The following is a 25,268-nucleotide window of genomic DNA, read 5'->3' on the forward strand; positions in this document are numbered from 1 at the left end:
AGCAACAATATGTCTTATCTATATTTCACATCAGAATGGCGAACAGTAGTAAAACCTGATTCACCTCTAGTCTCAAGGAGAGCTTACAGCATGTACAGTCTTCCTGGCAATACTACCGTAAGGGTTTGATTAGAGAGAGAGAGAGAGAGAGAGAGAGAGAGAGAGAGAGAGACAGAGCAAAAGAGCGAGAGAGAGACAGAGCAAAAGAGCGAGAGAGCGAGAGAGAGAGAGAAGGGAGACGAGAAAGATGGGAGTTTCCTAGAAATTTCTTAGAATGTTGTTCTGTCACAAAGCATGACGAAAGAGCAGGTGAGAATTCATAGGATAATTAACTGAAAAGGAAAACAAGAAGAGAAGAGAAAAGCAACCAGAGAACGCTAACAAACCATACAATAAGAACAAGGGAGTAGAGTAATAAAAACTATGACAAAACAAGGAGAGAGTTTGAAGGAACAGGAAAATAAAAGAGGGCATTAAGGAGAGAGAGACAAACAGAGACGGAGAGGGAGGAGGGAGGGGAAGGCAGGATACATTTTGGGGGAAGTTAGTAGCCCAGTGGGGGTTTGTTGTAGAGTTCAGACTCAGTGGACAGGGAAGGAAGGGGAGGAGACAGGGAGGCAGGCAGGGACCTGGCCTGGGTCACAAGCAGTATAGAGACTATGTGAATATTATGTCCTAAAGCACTGCACAGAGAGAGAGAGAAACTTCTGTGAGTGTAATGTTTACTGTTCATTTTTATTGTTTATTTCACTTTTGTATATTATCTACCTCACTTGCTTTGGCAATGTTAACACATGTTTCCCATGCTAATAAAGCCCCTTGAATTGAATTAAATTGAGAGACAGAGAGAGACAGAGAGAGGGAGAGAGAGAGACAGAGAGAGACAGAGAGAGAGAGAGGGAGAGAGAGACAGAGAGAGGGAGAGAGAGAGACAGAGAGAGACAGAGAGAGGGAGAGAGAGGGAGAGACAGAGACAGAGAGAGAGAGAGAGATGTGCTGCTATAGAACTTCACTTAGTTTAGATAACTTTGTGTAGATTCAATAAATGGAGAAGTCAGTGTTATTGGTCTAAATGATGAGCTCAAAACACAGTGAAAGAAATGTCAAAGTGGGAGAGAGTTATAGAGAGGCTGTAAATGAAATGTGTTGGGGATGTGTGTTGGGGATGACTACATTGATGACTATATTTCATTCTTTCATAGATGACAAAATGATTTTAGTCAGCGTCAACCCTCAGATATGTGGATGGTTTGGCATGTTTCTTCCTGTTTGACCAACCTGGTCTCAGAGCATTTTGTATTATTCTGTACGTAAATCTGAGACATTCCATTTAGTATGATATCTTACATTTTGCATGGTACTGTATGTATTACTTTGTGGATGTCCATCATCCATTTTGTATGATATGTTACGAATTACATTTCGCATGATGTGATACGAATTTGCAAACGTGCAATATGCTACAAATTTTCAAAATGTACAATATGTTATGAATTTTAAAAACATATGATTTGTTACGAATTTCAATTTGTTGTGGCTAATGCTAGCTAGGTGGCTAGGTAACTAACGCTAATGTTAGCTAGCTGGCTAACGTTAGCCAAGCTAGGGATTAGGGTTAGGGTTAAGGTTAAGGTAAGGAGTTAGGTAAAGGTTAGGGCTAGAGGAAGGGTTAGCTAACATGCTAAGTAGTTGCAAAGTAGCTAAAAAGTAGTTAGCACTTGAAAAGTTGCTAATTAGCTAAAATGCTAAAGTTGTCCGTGATGAGATTCCAAAACGTGACCTTTCAAACTCTAATAATGTCTGTAAAATGAAACTACTAGAAAACGTATAGTTTATGTATTGACTGCTGCCTTAGCGTTGTGTCCTGTAGAAGTATAGGTTACTTCATGCATATTTGAAGATAACTCCTCTGCGCTATCACCATCCTACTGTTCTCTAGTTCCTGTCACAAACTCTCCTGCTTTATGACATGACAATTATATGAGGAAAGAGACAAAAACGAATAATGTTCTTAACTGTTTGCTACTGCAACAAAAGGGCTATGTGTGCATCTGTGTATGTGTGTGTGTCTGTGTATCTGCTCTGGCTGTGTCTGTGTCTGTGCACAGGCTCTCTGCTCTGGCTGTGTGTGTGTGTGTGTGTGTGTGTGTGTGTGTGTGTGTGTGTGTGTGTGTGTGTGTGTGTGTGTGTGTGTGTGTGTGTGTGTGTGCGTCTGTGCTCAGGCTCTCTGCTCTGGCTGTGTGTGTGTGTGTGTGTGTCTGTGTGTCTGCTCTGGCTGTGTCTGTGTCTGTGCACAGGCTCTCTGCTCTGGCTGTGTGTGTGTGTGTGTGTGTGTGTGTGTGTGTGTGTGTGTGTGTGTGTGTGTGTGTGTGTGTGTGTGTGTGTGTGTGTGTGTGTGTGTGTGTCTGTGCTCAGGCTCTCTGCTCTGGCTGTGTGTGTGTGTGTGTGTGCGTCTGTGCTCAGGCTCTCTGCTCTGGCTGTGTGTGTGTGTGTGTGCGTCTGTGCTCAGGCTCTCTGCTCTGGCTGTGTGTGTGTGTGTGTGTGTGTGCGTCTGTGCTCAGACTCTCTGCTCTGGCTGTGTGTGTGTGTGTGTGTGTGTGTGTGTGTGTGTGTGCGTCTGTGCTCAGGCTCTCTGCTCTGGCTGTGCGTGTACACGCATCCTGCCAACTTAAGAAAATAAATGACCTCCAAATATGGAAGAGGTTTTAAATCAATGAACAATTTTATCAACATCATTCCTGATTCCCCTTCTCGTGTGTGGGTGTGTGTGTGTTTGCACGCGCGTACGTGTGTGTGTGCCTGTACGTGTTTCTGTACGTGTGTGTGTGTATGTGCGCATGTGAGACAGCCCAGGCAGTGTGTGTGTTTGTGTTTATGAAGGGAGCCCTGCCAGCCAGCCAGCCATTGCAGCACAGATTGACAGGAAATGGTGTTGTGGCTGCCTGATGGGTCGTACCACTTCCACCAGTCTGACGGGGGAATATGGAAGTTCAGCAGGTAGGGAGGGCACAGAGCAGAACACATGTTATGGTGAATCCCTCCTCCTTCTCCTCCTCCCATTGTGTTGTATTCAGATGTTTGTTTTAATGGACAACCAGCCTGTGTCTGTCTACTGCTCAACAGTTTTTTTTTATGGATTATTGATATGCTATTGATTCACTACACATAATTTTATCTGTATCCCAAATGGCCCCATATGGTCTATATAGTGCACTATATAGGAATATGGTTCCATTTGGACCACAGGCTTTGATTGTAAAGCATTCTGTTTGTAGAGCAGGGTTGCATGGTGTCTTTGAAAGCTCTAAGGGAAGAAAGCTGTAGTGAGGTGAAGGGATGATGAATCTCCCAGTGAAGAATGTGGACGGGTGCTTTTGGATGAAAGGCATCACTAGTGTGACTTCTGTGTCTGTGTACTTACCTTTCAATTGTTGCAGGATGACACGTCTTCTATTAGTGACGTCATAGAAATACCTTCTTCTTCTTCCATGTTCATATTAGTATTTTGGTAACACTTTCTATTAAGTACATAAGAACAGTATAATGCTTTATAACGTCCTTTATAATGCCTTTTGATACACTTAAAATGTGTTATGACACTGACCTAAAGCATTATATGTACAGTGCATTCTGAAATATTCAGACCCCTTCCCTTTTTCCACAGTTTGTTACGTTACAGCCTTATTCTAAAATGGATTCAATTACATTTTTTCCTCATCAATCTACACACAATACCCCATAATGTTAAAACAAAAACAGATTTTTTTATTTTTTTTCAAATGTATTATTTACCTTATTTCCATACGTTTTTAGACCCTTCGCTATTTCTGGTATTTCGTATTGTATTAGGATCCCCATTAGCTGTTACAAAAGCAGCAGCTATTCTTCACGGGGTCCACACAAAACATGATAAATAACATTAATAGACAAGAACAGCTTGAAATTGAGTTCAGGTACATCTGTTTCCATTGATTCTCCTTGAGATGTTTCCACAACTTGATTGGAGTTCATCTGTGGTAAATTAATTTGATTAGACATGATTTGGAAAGGCACACACCTGTCTATATAAGGTCCCACAGTTGACAGTGCATGTCAGAGGAAAAACCAAGCCATGAGGTCGAAGGAATTGTCAGTAGAGCTCCGAGACTGTCGTCGAGGCACAGATCTGGGGAAGGGTACCAAAAAATGTCTGCAGCATTGAAGGTCCTCAAGAACACAGTGGCCTCCATCATTCTTAAATGGAAGATGTTATGAACCACGAAGACTCTTCCTAGAGCTGGTCGCCCAGCCAAACTGAGCAATCAGGAGAGAAGTGAGTTGACCAAGAACCCGATGGTCACTCTGACAGAGCTCCAGAGTTCCTCTGTGGAGATGGGAGAACCTTACAGAAGTACTACCATCTCTGCAGCACTCCACCAAGCAGGCCTTTATGGTAGAGTGGCCAGACAGAAGTCACTCCTCAGTAAAAGGCACACTTGGAGTTTGCCAAAAAGCACCCAAAGAACTCTCAGACCATGAGAAAGAATATTATCTGGTCTAATGAAACCAATATTGAAGCCTTTGGCCTGAATGCCAAGCGTCAAATCTGGAGGAAACCTGGCACCATCCCTACGGTGAAGCATGGTGGTGGCAGCATCATGCTGTGGCTATGTTTTTCAGCGGCAGGGACTGGAAGACTAGTCAGGATCGAGGGAAAGATGAACGGAGCAAAGTATAGAGAGATCCTTGAGGAAAACCTGCTCCAGAGCGCTCAGGACCTCAGACTGGTTCACCTTCCAACAGGACAACAACCCTAAGCACACAGCCAAGACAACGCAGGAGTGGCTTTGGGACAAGTCTCTGAATGTCATTGAGTGGCTCAGCCAGAGCCCGGACTTGAATCCGATCGAACATCTCTGGAGAGACCTGAAAATAGTAGTACAGCGACACTCCCCATCCAACCGGACAGAACTTGAGAGGATCTGCAGAGAAGAATGGGAGAAACTCCCCAAATACATGTGTGCCAAGCTTGTAGCGTCCTACCAATGAAGACTCGAGGCTGTAATCGCTGCCAAAGGTGCTTCAACAAAGTACTGAGTAAAGTGTCTGAATAGTTATGTAAATGTGATATTTCAGTTGTTGTTTTTAATACATCTTCAAAAAATAAAAAACTGTTTTTGTTTTGTCATTATGGGATATTGATGAGGAAAAATAACAATTGAATCATTTTAGAATAAGGCTATAATGTTACAGAATGTGGAAAAACTTAAGGGGTCTGAATACTTTCCGAATGCACTGTATGTACTTCATAAAAAGTGTTACATTCCCTGTTTATATTCATTTTCCTCTCTTAATTTCCTGCGTCTCTCGTTTTGTTTCGAGCTTCAGTTAAATGTTTGTTTTGACTGGAAGGAGGTCAGATGAGCTTGAGAGGAGTGTGTCCACTGCCAAGCTCACAGTGTGTGTGTGTGTGTTTGTGTGTGTGTGTGGGTGTGTGTGTCTATGTGTATTTATTGAGGGTATTTATCTGACTTAATGCACAGAGGGGATTGAGCAATGCAAGCTTTCATTCTTCACAGTTAAAGCACTGCCGGAGAGAGAGGGAGAGACAAATAAAAGAGAATGATAGAATGAGAAGAAGAGAGAGTGAGAGAGAGAGAGAGAGAGAGAGAGAGACAATATGGCAATTTGGCAATATGTACATTGTTACGTCATGCCAATAAAGCGAATTGAATTGAATTGAGAGAGAGAGAGAGCTTGAACGCTCCTGCCCATTCTCTGTTCCCTGGAACACATAGACAAAAGGGAAGGATTTAGCCTGGCATCTGGTTTCTGGGTTCAACACAATGTTATCTCTGTCTCTGTCTCTATATCTCTATATATCTCTCTGTGTCTCTGTGTCTCTGTGTCTCTGTGTCTCTGTGTCTCTGTGTCTCTGTGTCTCTGTCTCTCTCTCTCTCTCTCTCTCTCTCTCTCTCTCTCTCTCTGTCCTGGGTAGGTGGAGTATAAGGCCTCGGGTTGGGGCTGACTGGAGGGTTGGGGCTGACTGGGGGGTTGGGGCTGACTGGAGGGTTGGGGCTGACTGGAGGGTTGGGGCTGGCTGGAGGGTTGGGGCTGACTGGAGGGTTGGGGCTGGCTGGAGGGTTGGGGCTGACTGGAGGGTTGGGGCTGACTCTGGAGGGTTGGGGCTGACTCTGGAGGGTTGGGGCTGACTGGAGGGTTGGGGCTGACTCTGGAGGGTTGGGGCTGACTGGAGGGTTGGGGCTGACTCTGGAGGGTTGGGGCTGACTGGAGGGTTGGGGCTGACTCTGGAGGGTTGAGGCTGACTGGAGGGTTGGGGCTGACTCTGGAGGGTTGGGGCTGACTGGAGGGTTGGGGCTGACTGGAGGGTTGGGGCTGACTGGAGGGTTGGGGCTGACTCTGGAGGGTTGGGGCTGACTGGAGGGTTGGGGCTGACTCTGGAGGGTTGGGGCTGACTGGAGGGTTGGGGCTGACTGGAGGGTTGGGGCTGACTCTGGAGGGTTGGGGCTGACTGGAGGGTTGGGGCTGTCTCTGGAGGGTTGGGGCTGACTGGAGGGTTGGGGCTGACTCTGGAGGGTTGGGGCTGACTCTGGAGGGTTGGGGCTGACTGGAGGGTTGGGGCTGACTGGAGGGTTGGGGCTGACTCTGGAGGGTTGGGGCTGACTGGGGGGTTGGGGCTGACTCTGGAGGGTTGGGGCTGACTCTGGAGGGTTGGGGCTGACTCTGGAGGGTTGGGGCTGACTGGAGGGTTGGGGCTGACTCTGGAGGGTTGGGGCTGACTGGAGGGTTGGGGCTGACTCTGGAGGGTTGGGGCTGACTGGGGGGTTGGGGCTGACTCTGGAGGGTTGGGGCTGACTGGAGGGTTGGGGCTGACTCTGGACCTATATGTTGGAGGGCCTAGGTATAGCATAGCCAACAGGGGAAGGGGCTGCCTAGTAAACTACATGTTGGGATGCAGGGGGCGGGGTTTTACAGACCCCAGAGCTGTGCTGCTGGTGTGGGCTCAGCTCACACTTTAGCATGTATATGGGGGGCTGGTGAGTCGTCTGGGGGACTTTGTATGGGTGTGGGGCGTCAGAGGGGTTCTATGTCCCGTGGACAATGAGGGGGGCTTGGTTCTAACTTTCTAGGTCTGTTAAAATAAAGTAAAGTTTGTTATTTTAATGACGTAACTATTGGGCCAATAAAATAAAATCTCTCTTTCTCTCCCTCTCTCTCTTTCCGTCTCTGTGGCTGCCTTTTTCTCTGCCTGCCCAGACTTTAATATGGTTATGATTAGAGACGGGGGCTAAGGGGGGGAGGGAGGGGGGAGGAGGGGGCTCATATTTACTGCAGGGGTAGTGGGGGAGGTGCAGTGTAAAGACAAATCGAGAGAACTAAGAGGGAGAGAGGGATCTGAATAGGGCAGAGGAGGGGAGGGGTTGTGTTTGTTTGCATTCGGGCTGAAATATGAAAAACAAAAGAAAGCGGGGACAAAAAGAGAGGAGAGGAGAGAGAAGAATGGAATAAAGTTATGTCCTCTAACAAATCAGTCCCCGCCGAGCAGCACGGGGCTCTGGCCACTTCCCCTCCTCTTCCCCTCCCTCCTCCACTCTCTCAATCTCTCTCCACCCCCTCCCTCTGGGTCCCCTCTCTCTCTCCCTCTCTCCACCCCCCCTCTCTCAGTCTGAGGCAGTTGGTTCGCTCCGCTGTGCCTTATGTGTCTGGGATGCAGCAGTGAAAGAAAGAGAGAGAGAGAGAGAGAGAGAGAGAGAGAGAGAGAGAGAGAGAGAGAGAGAGAGAGAGAGAGAGAGAGAGAGAGGGAGCTGTTATTTAGGTCTGTTTCAGCAGACAGGGAGCAGCTCGCCCTAGGGCAGGGGGAGACGATAGAGCAACACTGAACTCAGAACAGCACATTCAGCTACAGATACAGCCAGGCAGGAACCAGCCCTGCATTCCAGCTGAGGGGAAGGGAAAGGAGGTATAGAAACCGAAGTGCATGCAGGAACGGATAGAACAGACGACAGAGGGAGAGAGAGAGAGAGAGAGAAGGAAGGAAGGAAGGAACGAAGGAAAAGGTAGCAGCAGGCAGCAACACATCAGAGCTACAGGAAGGGTTTGAACTGGGACCTTCACTGCTGCTGCTACTGTTGTTGTTGTTGTTGTTATTGTTGTACTACGGTAAGGTGACCTAGCTACTCCAGGAACAAGGAAGGGGGGGGTACAGCAGCAGGTTTAACCTGTGTGTTCTCAGGAGGTAGGGACTAGGAAGGGGGTACAGTAAAAGGAGGTTGAAAGCTCCACCACCATGTTTGACTGTATGGAAGCTCTGGGGATGGGCCCACGCCAGCTATATGATGTCACCAGCCGGGGTGCGTGCATGCTGCGGAAGGCGAGCCCCTTCTTCGCAGGGCTGGACCCCTTCGCTTGGACCGGCAGCGCCAGCATTCAATGTAAGTCAATGGCATCCTGTTTGCATGTCCTGTGTCATGCTCTTCCACTGAGCTAGCTGGCATCCGATTCAGTGTGGGCCGTGGAGGGTTTTTTGTTTACCACAGGCTGTACTGCTCTCAGATCTGCTCGTGGGCTGACTGTCAGGGCTGAAGGGGCTAGAGACCTGTGTGTGTGTGTGTGTGTGTGTGTGTGTGTGTGTGTGTGTGTGTGTGTGTGTGTGTGTGTGTGAACAGGAAGAGACTGGTACTGGAGCCTGTTGGGACAGCTCCACTAGCTACCCAGGGACAACTAGCTAATGCTACGATATAATATGCTAGCCTCTGGGTGTGTGTGTTTGTTTGATTTCTGAGTGGCTGCAATGCTAACCCACATGTTCAGGTTTCACTGTGGCAATGCTAACCCACAGGTTCAGGTTTGACTGTGGCAATGCTAACCCACAGGTTCAGGTTTCACTGTGGCAATGCTAACCCACAGGTTCAGGTTTCACTGTGGCAATGCTAACCCACATGTTCAGGTTTCACTGTGGCAATGCTAACCCACAGGTTCAGGTTTGACTGTGGCAATGCTAACCCACAGGTTCAGGTTTGACTGTGGCAATGCTAACCCACAGGTTCAGGTTTGACTGTGGCAATGCTAACCCACAGGTTCAGGTTTGACTGTGGCAATGCTAACCCACAGGTTCAGGTTTCACTGTGGCAATGCTAACCCACAGGTTCAGGTTTGACTGTGGCAATGCTAACCCACAGGTTCAGGTTTGACTGTGGCAATGCTAACCCACATGTTCAGGTTTCACTGTGGCAATGCTAACCCACAGGTTCAGGTTTGACTGTGGCAATGCTAACCCACATGTTCAGGTTTCACTGTGGCAATGCTAACCCACAGGTTCAGGTTTGACTGTGGCAATGCTAACCCACATGTTCAGGTTTCACTGTGGCAATGCTAACCCACAGGTTCAGGTTTGACTGTGGCAATGCTAACCCACATGTTCAGGTTTCACTGTGGCAATGCTAACCCACAGGTTCAGGTTTGACTGTGACAATGCTAAGCCACAGGTTCAGGTTTCACTGTGACAATGCCAACCACCTGAGTTTTGACCTTGTGGGGTAGGTTAGGTTCTGTATACAAAACAGAAAAGAGTAAGAAAGTATAGATGAAATATTGAGAGGAAGAGAGAGAGGGAGAAACCTGACACTTTCGACAAAATGTCAGCCATCCACATTACATTGGTCTTGTTCCCTTCACAATCGCCTCTGTGACAGCTACTAGTGCTTTCCATGTGGAGACTACAATGGGTTTTGAATCTAGTCTTTTTTATATAACGTAGACATTAAAAAAAACATTTCTGTGCTCCCTGTATTTTTAGTTGGAGGTATTGTTGGTGTTTATGTTTGTGTGTAAGGATTTTTCTCTCGAGCTAAATAGCTATAAATTAATCAGTAGATTAATTATTGAATGGATGAATTTATGAATAAATGAGTAACTTGGAATGTTGCGAGGCTTCAGAAGAGCCAAAGGGTCTTGCCAGATTTCTTTTCTCTCTCTTTTTCTGTCAGTGTTCACATTTTTCCTCCCTCGCTCCCTCCTTTCCAGACTTCAGACACTACTCTGGCTCTAACAACAGGCCTGTCTCAGATAGACAAAACTGGGGTCAATTTCCATAGGCGTCCAGGGGGCCTGTGTGGCTGGGAGAAAGAGAGGGACTGTGAAAAAGAAGGAGTGGGGGTGTGTTGTTCTCTTCTAGGGAGCAAGCCAGAAATGATACAAGCAAGAAGAAATACACAACACACCATCAAACTACGAACAATCTAGCTAGTTTAGTTGTTGCACACAAACAACACGTTTGCTTGCTTCTGTTCATGTGTTCCCATTTAGTTTTTTTAAATCCTTTTGAAACCCAGATGCTGTGTTGTGTTCACACTGAGGGTTGTTTTTCAGATTTTATTTGTTCAACCTTCTGCTTTTTTGTTCCTTTTTACTGGATCTTGGGGGCAGTCATCTGTCTTCATTACTCGTGAAGACACCAGCGTTTCAGTGGCTGTCATACACACTGGGCTCTCTTTAATGAAGACAGATGCCCTGTCAGGACAAGGGAGGCCGAGGGGGACTCCATGCAGACCAGCCTCTCCTCTTCTGCTTTTCTTTCTTCTTTCTTTCCTGTTCTCCATTCTTCTGCTCTCCTCTCTCCTCTCCTCTCCTCTCCTCTCCTCTCCTCTCCTCTCCTCTCCTCTCCTCTCCTCCTCTTCTCTTCTCTTCTCTTCTCACCTTTCCTCAGCTCTTTTTTCCTCTCCTCTCTCCTACAGCCAGCCAAGGAGCTCTGATAATAACAAAATATTTGTGTTATTTAGTCAGAGACCTCACCGCTCTCACCGACCCACACAACCATTTAAAACGTAGCCAGTCAGGTCCCAAAGTTATTTTATTTTTGTTCTTTCTTCCAGGAAATCAAAGAGAACGAACGATCGGTCATTTGGTGTTTCTGTGCTAGTGTGCGTGTGTGTGCGTGTGCTAGTGTGTGTGTGTGTGTGTGTGTGTGTGTGTGTGTGTGTGTGTGTGTGTGTGTGTGTGTGTGTGTGTGTGTGTGTGTGTGTGTGTGTGTGTGTGTGTGTGTGTGTGTGCTGTGTACTGTTTTAGTCCTTCTGTGCTTAATCTTAGTAAACAAGGCGACCCTATCCCACACGAGGAGCAGCCATAATATCTCTCCTTACTGAACCAGTTGGCCCTCATTGTCCTCTACAATGAGGCAGATGAATTGATGTTTGAGTCTGATCTCTCATTAGGCCTGGCCAGCTGCAGAGCACAGTGACCTGTGTCTTAAATGGCACCCTATTCCCTATATAGTGCACTACTTTTGGCCAGAGCACTATAGCTATGGCCTATGTGCCCTGGTCAAAAGTAGTGCATTATATAGGGAATAGGGTGCCATTTGGGACACAGGTGAACCAGGGCGCTAGCAGCAAGCTAGAGAGCTAAACCCTCCAAAGTAAAGACACTCAGCTAGGAGAGCTCATCTACTCAGCTCTGTTCTCATAGCATTAACAACAATCAGAACTTCTTGAGTCTTGAGTCCGTCAGCTGCTTAAAGTGTGACACCATTTCTTAAATTTGGCCTAGATATTCTGTGAGTTTATTTCTGTTTGAGGGAGAACTCTAAAATCAGAGTAAATAAAGATTTTAACATATTTTTATCAAAGATTTTTAAACAGCCCCCCACAACTCTATATACATTTTTTCTCTATATGCAATCTAAACATTACCAACATGGGGATTTGTTGTGGAGTTATCTTTTGTGATTTTACTACAATTCTGACATACAGATGTCATGCTTTAAAAACAATTTTTACTCAGAAGCAAATCTGGAAATCAGTGGGTTAGGTTTTGAATTTCCTGGGGTTTTTCAATGTCATTGCTTTTTGTCTCAATCTGTTTAGAATCAAAGGGAGTTTTAGTGTGTGGTCATGATCATCTTTTCTGTTTTCTGTCTGGTGGTTGGAGACTGATGCTTTTCTGTCCAATGTCAGAGGTTACAGAGAGGCTGTGGGCTGGCCAATGTCAGATCCACAACATGTGTGGTGTCCTTGTCTGCCTTTTGAGAAGGAGGAGCCTTTTAAATGGCTGTTATTGTGTAGCCTACTGCTGTTTAAGTGTCTGATGTTATGTAGCTGGAACTAATACACCAGGGCTGCATGGAAAGGAAAATGGTGAAATGATTTAGACATTCGCCAATAAGCTAGAAATTACTCAACTGTCATACTAGATGACATTTGATGATATGAAGAAAGGTTCATGAGCTTTTTCTTCACTTGCTGTGTTACTGTGCTTGGAAGGATAACGCAATTTATCTCTAATTTATGGACAGGAAAAGGATAATGATTTAGTCATACGATAATAGTTTATTCATATGTCAATGATAGCAAAATGTGTACCAGATGCCAAATGATGATGTAAAAAAGATTTCCTGCCTTTTGCTTCACTTGTCATGTTAATCTTCTCATGCAGTAGATTTATCATCTCATACTGTAGTATTAGAAAAGGGGTTATATTTTTTTATAATAAAAAATGTTTTAATTTAATCTTTATTTAACTATGCAAGTCAGTTAAGAACAAGTTCTAATTTACAATGACGGCCTACCCTGGCGATGCTGGGCCAACTGCGCGCTGCCCTATGGGACTCCCAATCACTGCCGGATGTGATACAGCCTGAAATCGAACCAGGGACTGTAGGGACACCTCTTGGACTGAGATGCAGTGCCTTAGACCGCTGCGCCACTCGGGAGTTAAAAACTGGGTGGTTTAAGCCCTGAATGCTGATTGGCTGACAGCCATGGTATATCAGACCGTATACCACGGGTATGATAAAACATTTATTTGTACTGCTCTAATTATGTTGGTAACCAGTTTATAATAGCAATAAGGCACCTCGGGGGTTTGTGTATGGCCAATATACCACGTCTAAGGGCTGTGTCCAGGCACTCTGCATTGCGTCGTGTGTAAGAACAGCCCTTAGCCGTGGTATATTGGCCGTATACCACACCTCCTCGTTCATTATTGCTATTATATTTGATGTTTTATAGTAACCAACAGAGTCATGTTTACTGTCTAACTGTACCTTGGCCTATTTGAATTGTTTTGACTTTGATATCCCCCTCTCCTTACTGTCGATATATTCACAATCATGTTATGTGGTAATAACGGTTAACACTCTATTAATCAACACATACACACACACACACACACACACACACACACACACACACACACACACACACACACACACACACACACACACACACACACACACACACACACAACCCCCCACCCCCACACACAAACCTCTTTGTTTTCCCTTAATGTGCTGTTCAATGTGAATTGATGAGATAATCGAAACAGGCGCTATATCTTTCTGGCTTGGAGGGCAAGACAACTGCGTCCCAAATGGCACCCTATTTCCGGTATAGTGCACTATTTTTGACCAGGGCCCATAGGGGTTATATAGGATATAGGGTGCCATTTGGGATGCAGGCACAGACTACTAAGTGGTTCCTGTGACCACTGTCACACCGAGCAGCTCAGATCATTCTCTCTACTAATGGAACTACAGATCATTCTCTCTTCCTAATGGAACTCTGCAGTTATTTCATTAAAATTACAAAAGATTCAATTAAAATATTAGAATGCCTGAGGGGGCAGGACTGTGAATAGATAGTGGGTTGGTTGGTTGGTTAGGAGGGATGGTTAGGAGCGATGGGGAGTGTGTCAAATCAAATCAAATCCAATGTTATTTGTCATAAGCGCCGAATAAACAGAATTTTCACCTTGAAATGCTTACTTACAAGCCATTAACCAACAATGCAGTTCAAGAAATAGAGTTGAGAAAATGTTCACTAAATAAACTAAAGTAAAAAATAAAATAAAAAGTAACACAATAAAATAACAATAACGAGGCTATATACAGAGGGTACCGGTACTGAGTCAATGTGGGGGGGGGTACAGGTTAGTCGAGTTAATTTGTAGGTAGGGGTAAAGTGAATATGCATAGATAATAAACAGCGAGTATCAGCAGTGTAAAAACAAAGGGGGTGTGGTGTCAATGTAAATAGTGGCCATTTGATTCATTGTTCAGCAGTCTTATGGCTTGGAGGCAGAAGCTGTTAAGGAGCCTTTTGGACCTACACTTGGCGCTCCGGTACCCGCCTAGTATATAGATCCTGGATGGCAGGAAGCTGGGCCCCAGTTATTTACTTGTCCATACGCACTACCCTCTGTAGCGCCTTACGGTCGGTGGTGCAGCTGTATAACTGTTTGAGGATCTGGGGACCAATGACAAATCTTTTCAGTCTCCTGAGGGGGAAAAGGTGTTGTCATGTCCTCTTCATGACTGTCTTGGTGTGTTTGGACCATGATAGTTTGTTGGTGATGTGGACACCAAGGAACTTGAAACTCTTGACCCGCTCCACTGCAGACCCATTGATGTTAATGGGGGCCTGTTTGGCCCTCCTTTTCCTGTAGCCCACTATCAGCTCCTTTGTCTTGCTCACATTGAGGGAGAGCTTGTTGTCCTGGCAGGTCTCTGACCTCCTCCCTATAGGCTGTCTCATCAGGCCTACCACTGTTGTGTCGTCAGCAAGCTTAATGATGGTGCTGGAGTTGTGCTTGGCCACAGTCGTGGGGACTTAGCACACACCACTGAGGGGACCCAGGGTTGAGGGCGGCCCATCAGGAAGTCCAGGATCCAGTTGTAGAAGGAGGTGTTTAGTCCCAGGGTCCTTAGCTTAGTGATGAGGTTTGTGGGCACTATGGTGTTGTCAATGAACAGCATTCTCACATGGGTGTTCCTTTTGTCCAGGTGGGAAAGGGCAGTGTGGAGTGCGATTGCGTCATCTGTGGATCTGTTGGGTTTCCAGGATGATGGTCTAGGGTTTCCAGGATGATGGTGTTGATGTGAGCCATAAACAGCCTTTCAAAGCGCTTCATGGCTACCGACATGAGTGCTATGGGACGGTAGTCATTTAGGCAGGTTACCTTCGCTTTCTTGGGCACAGGGACTATGGTGGACCTCTTGAAACATGTAGGTATTACAGACTTACATTTACATTTACATCATTTAGCAGACACTCTTATCCAGAGCGACTTACAGTAGTGAATGCATACATTTCATGCATTTTTGTTTTTGTACTGGCCCCCCATGGGAATTGAACCCACAACCCTGGGTTTGCAATGCCATGCTGGCGTTGAAAACACCATGCTGTACCAACTGAGCCACAGGGAAGCTGATCAGGGAGAGGTTGAAAGTTTCAGTGAAGACACTTGCCAGTTGGTCTGAGCATGCTCTGAGTACACATCCTGGTAATCCGTCTGGCCCCGCGGCCTTGTGAATGTTGACCTGTTTAAGGTCTTGCTCACATCGGCTACGGAGAGCATGATCACACAGTTGTCCGGAACAGCTGGTGCTCTCATGCATGCTTCAGTGTTGCTTGCCTCGACGCGAGCATAAAAGGCGTTTAGCTCATCTGGTAGGCTTGCGTCATTGGGCAGCTCGCAGCTGGGTTTCCCTTTGTAGTCCATAGTAGTTTGCAAGCCCTGCCACATCCGACGAATGTCAGAGCCGGTGTAGTAGGATTCAATCTTATTCCTGTATTGACACTTTGCCTGTTTGATGTATTATAAGCGCCATGATTAGTTGTACGGATGTGAGAGAGGGTCCAGATTGTCTAGCCCAGCTGATTTGTAGGGGTCCAGATTTTGCAGCTCTTTCAGAACATCAGCTATCTGGATGGGTGAAGGAGAAGTGGGGGAGGCTTGGGCAAGTTGCTGTGGGGTTGCCTGTTGTTGACCGGGGTAGGGGTAGCCAGGTGGAAAGCATGGCCAGCCGTAGAAAAATGCTTATTGAAATTCTCGATTATCGTAGATTTATCAGTGGTGACAGTGTTTCCTAGCCTCAGTGGGAGGAGGTGCTCTTATTCTTCAAAAGAGCAGCATTAGGTGAGTCAGGGTGCCGTTCGTTCGGTAGTCACTACTACGCTAGGCGAGCAGAGGACACAGCATTCAGAAAAGCTAGCGGGCTGGGTCTAGTAGATGGTTCTTCGGCGACATCGTAACAGAATAGCCTGTTGAGACCACATCGGGCGATCACGTTGGCAGTCCAGTTGTGATGGATCGGCGGGGCTCCGTTTCGACAATAAAGGGTCCAGGGCAATTATTGGCAAAAGAGGTATTGTAGCCCTAGAATTAGCTGGTATATGGGCCTAGCTCGAGGCTAGCTCAAGGCTAGCTGGTGCTTGCTGCGGGACAGAAGCGTTAGCCAACAGTAGCCACTCGTTTGCAGCTAGCTAGCTTGGGTGAGACGGGTTGCAGGAAAGTATATTTAGTTCGTAGATAGAAAGTCCTGCTATTTAAACGGGATAAGACAAAGACAAACACACACTTCCAACTGCTACGCCATCTTGGTTGGCTGATCCAGGACCTCTCAAATGTTTAGGGCCTCTCAAACGTTTTCCTGAGGTAAGGGCATGCTTAAGGGGTTTACGGTAGTTTGAAGGCATGTAAGGCAGAAAGAGTCTCTGGTTACCATGGAGACGACCTTAAAGAGATCACATTTATTTTGGGGGATTGCAAAATATAACTTCTACATTCAAGACAGGGGAAACAAATTGATTCATAAGAGAATAAAACACATTTCTTATAGTTACTTTTTTTCTCAACTTATTTCTATTACTTTCCAGCACATCAATTTAACTTACACTACATTTATTTTTAAACCTGTATTTAACTAGGCAAGTCAGTTAAGAACAAATTCTTATTTACAATGACGGCCTAAGAACAGTGGGTTAACAGCCTTGTTCAGGGGCAGAATGACCGATTTTTATCTTGTCAGCTCGGGGATTCGATATAGCAACCTTTCAGTTACTGGCCCAACACTCTAACCACTAGGCTACCTGCCACCCCTACATGACCAAAAGTATGTGGACACGTGGATGAACATGACGCACTCGTTGAACATCTCATTCCAAAATCATGGGCATAAATATGGAGTTGGTCCCCCCTTTGCTGCAATAACAGCCTCCATTCGTCTGGGAAGGCTTTCCACTAGATGTTGGAACATTGCTGCAGGGATTTGCTTCCATTCAGCCATAAGAGCATTAGTGAGGTTGGGCACTGATGTTGGGCAATTAGGCCTGCCTCAATTCATCCCAAGGGTGTCCGATGGGGTTGCAGTCAGGGCTCTGTGCAGTCCGGTCAAGTTCTTCCACACCAATCTCGACAAATCATTAATATAGGGACCTTGCTTTGTGCACGGGGGCATTGTCATGCTGAAACAGGAAAGGGCCTTCCCCAAATTGTTGCCACAAAGTTGGAAGCACAGAATCGTCTAGAATGTCATTATGTGCCTAGCCCGAGCTATTAAAAACAGCCCCAGAGCATTATTCCACCTCCACCAAACTTTACAGTTGGCACTATGCAATTGGGCATGTAGCATTTTCCTGGCATCCGCCAAAACCAGATTTTTCAGTCGGACTGCCAGATGGTGAAGCGTGTTTCATCACTCCCAAGAATGTGTTTCCACTGCTCCAAAGTTCAATGGCGGCAATCTTTACACCACTCCAGCCGACGCTTAGCATTGCGCATGGTGATCTTAGGCTTGTATGCGGCTGCTCGGCCATGGAAACCCATTTCACGAATCTCCCGACGAACAGTTATTGTGCTGACGTTGCTTCCAGAGTCAGTTTGGAACTCGGTAGTGAGTGTTGCAACGGAGGACAGACTATTTTTATGCGTGCTAAGTACTCTCGGCCAACAAACGCTATTGTGTCTGAGCCCTAAGAAGACAAGGCTAGTCAGTGCATGTGAGGTGACTGGGGCCCATACAGGTTATGGTGATTAGACTGGCAGGCCGATCTGTTGTGTTAACACTTTACAGTGTGACACTGCTTGTAGACGGTCTGTAAGCTGTCATGACAGCACAGAGCTGGATTTCAGCAAGGGACTGTGGAATCTAGCCTGGGACGTCCTGCCTAACCCCAACCCTCTCTGGCTGGCTGTGGATCTGACATAGCAGTCCCAGCGCTAGGGATTTGGATTATGGGCATTCAGACACGAGCGAGGTCTTACACACACTCTGACGTACACACACACACATCAACGCACGCACACGCACACACACACACACACACACACACACACACACACACACACACACACACACACACACACACACACACACACACACACACTCACACAGGTATATTTACATCTTCTCATTCGCACCCAAGTCCAACAACCACATACAGCCAACCAGACAAGTCTTACATAACTTACAGCCAGCATTGGATCTGGGATGTGTGTTATTTTTAGCCTGTACTTTCTATCAAATGTTTGTCTACTATTCCTGCACTGACCTAGCAGATGTCTAATAGAAGTATCTCAGGGCCTCTACATGTCTTTGTCGCACACCAAGGTTATTATAGTAAATGAAAAATGTAAAAATGTAAAAATCTAATGTGGTTTTCAGGCATTTTTTTCGAATGGGGTTTTCGAGCTTCTGAATCTGGCAGGTACATTCTGCCAGGAGATGGCAGTACAAATAGGACTAGCTTGTGCATCACTATTAGGCTACTAGCTATCATCAGTGGAAATGCATGGTGACAGGGAAGAAATCCCAAGGGCAAGCACGGAGCGTGATCAATGGCGGCAGCAAACCCAAAACCAGTGGTTGGTCGAAAAACGGAAAAGCCCTGTATGGGATTATTTTGATTACATTGCTGAGAGAGACAAAAGTAAATGTATTCGAGTGTCAGAACATTCTTAGAAAAAAGGGTTGCAAAAGGGTTCTTCAGCTGTCCCCATAGGAGAACCTGTTTGGGATCCGGGTAGAATCCTTTTGGGTTCTATGTAGAACCCTCTGTAGAAAGGGTTCTACATGGAACCCAAAAGGGTTTTACCTGCAACCAAAAAGGGTTCTTCAAAGGGTTCTCCTATGGGAACAGTTGAAGAACCATTTAAGGTTCTAGAGGAACCTTTTTTGTGTAGTGTGTGGTACAGAGATCAAAGGGGGGAAAAAAACTCCCAACTTAAAGTTTATCTGATCAGCGCTCCCAAAGAAGCATAGAAACTATTTGACGATAAAGACAAGGTGAGACAGCCACCAGCTAGCAGTAACATTAGCTGCACGTCAACATTGCCAACGAAACCTCTTCCCGAGGAAAACCAACTTTAGCGTTGTGCTTGAAAAGAGCAGAAACGTGGCAACCTCATCCAATGAGCATAAAAATAGAGAAGCATTGGTGTCGTTATTCAATGATTCTGGCAAGTCCACAAGACTGTGTGAGGAGCCAGCCTTCTGAAAATTCAACGAGACACTTGATCCTAAATTCAAAACTCCTGGAGCTGATAGAATAAATTGCTGCTTTGCAACCCAGAAAGTTAGGGAGATTATGAAAGAGGCAAGAAAAGTAACCCGTTGTGTTTGCGGATGGAGCGAGAAAGAACTGCTTCTATCACCCCTCCTCCAGCAAGGCACAGCAAATATAGCTGATTCAACTCATTGAGCTTCCGGTCCCGGTTGCATTAAACATCTTAAGTCAATTTCCCCCTCATCTATTCCCTTAAAGTTCCCTTAACTGTCAGTTGCGGAAAACATTTTAAGGCGAATCTTAAATGAAGTGAAAAAGTTAAGGGTGCCCATGAGGTCCCTTAAGGTCCCTTAAGTGCTTCATTCAGTATGGATATCAATGTAAACAGCATTTGTGGAAGTGAATGTTGCTTTCCTCTGCCCTATTTGCAAAAGGAAAACATCAATCAGCTAGCTGGGTGTATAGCTAGCTAGCTACTTAGCTATTCAATGGAAGGTGCACATTATATTCCGCGATTCCTCTGATGGCATTGAGCAGTACACCATATCAGTCATTGGTTTCATCAATAAGTGCATCGATGACTCATCCCCACAGTGACCGTACGTACATACCCCAACCAGAAGCCATGGATTACAGGCAACATCCGCACTGAGCTGCCACTTTCAAGGAGCGGGACTATAACCCGGAAGCTTATAAGAAATCCCGCTATGCCCTCTGACAAACCATCAAACAGGCAAAGCATCAATACAGAACTAAGATCAAATTATACTACACTGGCTCTGACTTTTGTCAGATGTGGCAGGGCTTGCAAACCATTACAGACTACAAAGGGAAGCACAGCCGAGAGCTGCACAGTGACACAAGCCTACCAGACGAGCTAAGCTACTTCTATGCTCACTTCGAGGTAAATAACACTGAAACATGCATGAGAGCACCAGCTGTTCCAGAAGACTGTCGGATCACTCTCTCTGCAGCCCATATGAGTAAGACCTTTAAAACAGGTCAACATTCACAAGACCGCAGGGCAGATTACCAGGACGTGTCTGCGAGCATGCGCTGACCAACTGGAAATTGTCTTCAATGACATTTTCAAACTCTCCCTGTTCGAGTCTGTAATAACAACATGTTTTAAGCAGACCCCCATAGTCCCTGTGCCCAAAAACAGGTAACCTGCCTAAATGACTACCGACCCGTAGCACTCACATCTGTAGCCGTTAAGTGCTTTGAAAGGCTGGTCATGGCTCACATCAACACCATTATCCCAGAAACTATAGACCCCCTCCAATTTGCATACCGCCCTAACAGATCCACACATGATGCAATCTTTAATGCACTCCACACTGCCCTTTCCCACCTGGACAAAAGGAACGCCTATGTGAGAATGCTATTCATTGACTACAGCTCAGCGTTCAACACCATAGTACCCTCAAAGCTCATAAATATGCTAAGGTCCATGGGACTAAACACCCCCCTCTGCAACTGGATCCTGGACTTCCTGATGGGTCGCCCTCAGGTGGTAAGTGTAGAAAACAACACATCTATCACGCTGATCCTCAACACAGGGGCCCCTCAGGGGTGCGTGCTCAGTCCCCTCCTGTACTCCCTTTTCACTCATGACTGCACGGCCAGGCACAACTCCAACACCATCATTAAGTTTGCCAATGACACAACAGTGGAAGGCCTGATCAACGACAATGACGAGACAGCCTATAGGGAGGAGGTCAGAGAACTGGCCGTGTGGTGCCAGGACAACAGCCTCTCCCTCAACGTGATCAAGACAAAGGAGAGGATTGTGGACTACAGGAAAAAGAGGACTGAGCATGCCCCCATTCTCATCGACAGGGCTGTAGTGGAGCAGGTTGAAAGCTTCAAGTTCCTTGGTGTTCACATCAACAACAAACTAACATGGTCCAAGCACACCAAGACAGTCGTGAAGAGGGCATGACAAAACCTATTCCCCCCAGGAGACTGAAAAGATTTGGCATGGACCCTCAGATCCCAGCATTCTGACTGGTTGCATTACTGCCTGGTATGGCAACTACTCGGCCGCTGACCACAAGGCACTACAGGGGGTAGTGCGTACGGCCCAGTTCATCACTGGGGCAAAGCTTCCTGCCATCCAGGACCTCTATACCAGGCGGTGACAGAGGAAGGCCCTAAAAATTGTCAAAGACTCCAGCCACCTTAGTCATAGACTGTTCTCTCTGCTACCGCACAGCAAGCTGTACCAGAGCGCCAAGTCTAGGTCCAAGAGGCTTCTAAACAGCTTCTACCCCCAAGTCATAGAACTCCTGAACATCTAATCAAATTGCTACCCAGACTATTTGCATTGCCCCCCTTTTTACACCGCTGCTGCTCTCTGTTGTTATCATCTATGCATAGTCACTTTAATAACTCTACATATATGTACATATTACCTCAATTACCTCGACTAACCGGTGCCCCCGCTTATTGACTCTGTACCAGTACCCCCCCTGTATATAGTCTCACTATTGTTATTTTATTGCTGCTCTTTAATTACTTGTTACTTTTATTTCTTATTCTTATTTGTACTGCATTGTTGGTTAGGGGCTCGTAAGTAAGCATTTCACTGTAAGGTCTACACCTGTGACTAATATAATTTGATTTGATTTGAAACAAAGCTAGCTAGCTAGCTACCTACTTGTGTAACCTCAAGTTACACAACTAACAATAACCCCAACCTCAAGATACACAACTAACCTTAACCCTAGCCCCAACCTGAAATTAAACAACTAATGCCAACCTCAACCTCAAGTTAGTCAACTAACTTTAACCCTAACCCCAACCTCAAGATACACAACTACCCCTAACCCCCCCCCCCAAGTTAAACAACTGTTTCCCAAATGGCAACCTATTCCCTACATAGTGCACTGCTTTTGTGATAGTGGTGCACTATATGGGGAATAGGGTTCAATTTGGGTCCATGACTCATGACAATGGAAGGAAGGTGAGGGCTTTCAAAGAGCTTGGTTGGAATGGTTTGCATTGCTATGACAAGTCAAGGACTTATTTCTATTGTGGTCCTCAAAATGCTTTCACAAACAGAGTGCTTTCACTGGTTGGTTGGTGAGCACAAAGGAAGTGTGTCTTGCTGCCACCCATCCCTGTTTGCATTGTGCTTGTTTCAGGCAGATCGCTCAAGATTGACTTTGAAATTGGACGTCTGTCCATGTCTTGAGGATGTCGAGAAATAACAAAACGTGACTGCTATTGCCATTCGGTTTTTGTGGAAATATCGTGCAACCTGTCCTTTAACCATAACTTCGAAATGTAACATTTGGAGAAACAGAATGATGCTGGGCAGGAGGAGTAAACCCAGGGTGTCAAAAACACTTTGAAATTTGACGTTTGGCACAACTTCGAAATGTGACGTTTGGAGAAACGTGGATAAACATCAGAAACTGAAATCAAATTGGTTAAACCGTGAGATCTTGTTGCTTGTTTGCTGTGAGCGGAGTTTGCCTGTGATGCACTGTTCCCCACTCTGCTGAGGCGTGGGCACTGGGCAGACGCGCCGGTGTTTGTGTGAGTGTGTGTGTGTGTGTGTGTGTGTGTGTGTGTGTGTGTGTGTGTGTGTGTGTGTGTCAGTCTGGAACCATGTGTGAGCTCAGTGTGAGTGGAGAGGTTCTGTTACCAGCGTGTTATTGACTGACGGCTTGGCTCCACCGTTGCCAGGGCCCACTGTTATGAGAGGCTCAGGCCAGACATGGAGAGAGGGAGGGAGGGAGAGAAGCGGGAGAGTCCGGGTGACTCCACTCTGTGTGAATGGGTTGTGTTTACGCAGCAGACAGACACTGTTTGGCATCGAGCGCTAGTGGTGTGTATTTATCCCCATTATCTCAGAAGACTGGTGGAAAGGGACTGGGGCTTGGGTTGGGGCCGGGCCGGGCACCCCAGGTACTGTGCCATATAGCCACTCTGCCATCTCTGCTGTGTGTATGTTTTGGAAGTGGGATCACTGATGAAGAACGGCCATGTGTTGCCATGTGTATCTGCATTAAAAGGTGTGCCTTTAGTGTGCGTGTGTGTGTGTGTGTGTGTGTGTGTGTGTGTGTGTGTGAGTGTGTGTGTGTCTGTGTGTGTGTGTGTGTGTGTGTGTGTGTGTGTGTGTGTGTGTGTGTGTGTGTGTGTGTGTGTGTGTGTGTGTGTGTGTGTGTACCTTGGCTCAGTACTACGGGTCTCAGTGGGCCCTAGGAACACTGTCTGCCAACATCAGAACTGCATTCACACACACACACACTTCAAGTGACCTGGCTCAATCCACTCGGTCTTCTACTCCAAACATCCATCTTTCTCAATAGAAGTATGCTGCAGTGCTGTAGTCAGCTTGTGAACAGGCAGAGTGATTATCAGACAGCTAGCTACCTCTTTAGCATTAGCAACATCTCTGACAGAGGTAGAGGGATATAATTTAATGCTCTTGTGGTTTAACTTCTTAATGGGGAGCTCTTCCTCTCTAGGTTTAACTTCTTAATGGGGAGCTCTTCCTCTCTAGGTTTAACTTCTTAATGGGGAGCTCTTCCTCTCTAGGTTTAACTTCTTAATGGGGAGCTCTTCCTCTCTAGGTTTAACTTCTTAATGGGGAGCTCTTCCTCTCTAGGTTTAACTTCTTAATGGGGAGCTCTTCCTCTCTAGGTTTAACTTCTTAATGGGGAGCTCTTCCTCTCTAGGTTTAACTTCTTAATGGGGAGCTCTTCCTCTCTAGGTTTAACTTCTTAATGGGGAGCTCTTCCTCTCTAGGTTTAACTTCTTAATGGGGAGCTCTTCCTCTCTAGGTTTAACTTCTTAATGGGGAGCTCTTCCTCTCTAGGTTTAACTTCTTAATGGGGAGCTCTTCCTCTCTAGGTTTAACTTCTTAATGGGGAGCTCTTCCTCTCTAGGTTTAACTTCTTAATGGGGAGCTCTTCCTCTCTAGGTTTAACTTCTTAATGGGGAGCTCTTCCTCTCTAGGTTTAACTTCTTAATGGGGAGCTCTTCCTCTCTAGGTTTAACTTCTTAATGGGGAGCTCTCCCTCTCTAGGTTTAACTTCTTAATGGGGAGCTCTTCCTCTCTAGGTTTAACTTCTTAATGGGGAGCTCTTCCTCTCTAGGTTTAACTTCTTAATGGGGAGCTCTTCCTCTCTAGGTTTAACTTCTTAATGGGGAGCTCTTCCTCTCTAGGTGACTCTGGTGCTACTAAAAGTAGCCTGGTCCCAGATATGTATGTGCTGTTTAGCCAACTCATATGGTCTTATCACTGGCTACACAGCACAAACGGATCTGAGACCAGGCTATATTAAAGGGGACTCATTTTTCTTCAGTCAGTTGACCAGACAGAGTCTGAAGCTTGGCACAGCAGCCCCATCTATAGTGAACGTTAGGCAACACCTTCCCTTAGTCAGCTAGTTGCCAAGCAAAAGTGAAAACTAGGAGCCACACACATACAGAAACACATCCTTTTTAGACTTTCTGTTGCTCAAAGCAGAAGTTTCCAGGCTCTGTTTTGCCATCAGATGTGACTGGTGTCTGTGCCACTGCCAGGTCAGGCTAACTGCAAACAGGGGAAAGTCAAAGCACTACTTAGGGTGCAACTCAAATGGCACCCTATTCCATATATAGTGCACTACTTTTACCAGGGCCCATAGGCCAGCCATAGGAAATAGAGTGCAATTTAGGATTCTCGGTACAAAAAGCCCCTGATAGCTATCAATTTCTTTCTCAACCACAAATCACATCTCTCTCTCTCTCTCTCTCTCTATATATATATATATCTCTCTCTCTCTTTATATCCCTCTCCCTCCCCCTTTCCCTCTCTCCCTCTCCCGCTCTCTCTCCCTCTCTCTCCCTCTCCCTCTCTCTCTCTTTATTTCTCTCTATCTCTCTCTCTCTCTCCATCTCCCTTTCTCTCTCTCTCTTTTATATCTCTCTCCCTCTCTCCCTCCCTCTCCCTCTCCCTCTCCCTTCCCTCTCTCCCTCTCCTCCTCTCCC

General features: G+C 46.1%; 1 protein-coding gene across 1 annotated transcript in view; it reads left to right on the top strand.

Annotated features, from left to right (window-relative positions):
• Window positions 1-8,287: 8,287 nt before the first annotated feature.
• LOC115166472 (retinoic acid receptor gamma-A) overlaps window positions 8,288-25,268 on the top strand; it is a 26,565-nt gene continuing 9,584 nt past the window's right edge. Inside the window, exon 1 of the mRNA XM_029720369.1 lies at window positions 8,288-8,432. Within this exon, the coding sequence (XP_029576229.1) occupies window positions 8,288-8,432 (145 nt within the window). The remainder of the gene's footprint in view (window positions 8,433-25,268) is intronic.

The sequence above is a fragment of the Salmo trutta genome, chromosome 28 (genome assembly GCF_901001165.1).
Source record: "Salmo trutta chromosome 28, fSalTru1.1, whole genome shotgun sequence".
NCBI lineage: Eukaryota > Metazoa > Chordata > Actinopteri > Salmoniformes > Salmonidae > Salmo > Salmo trutta.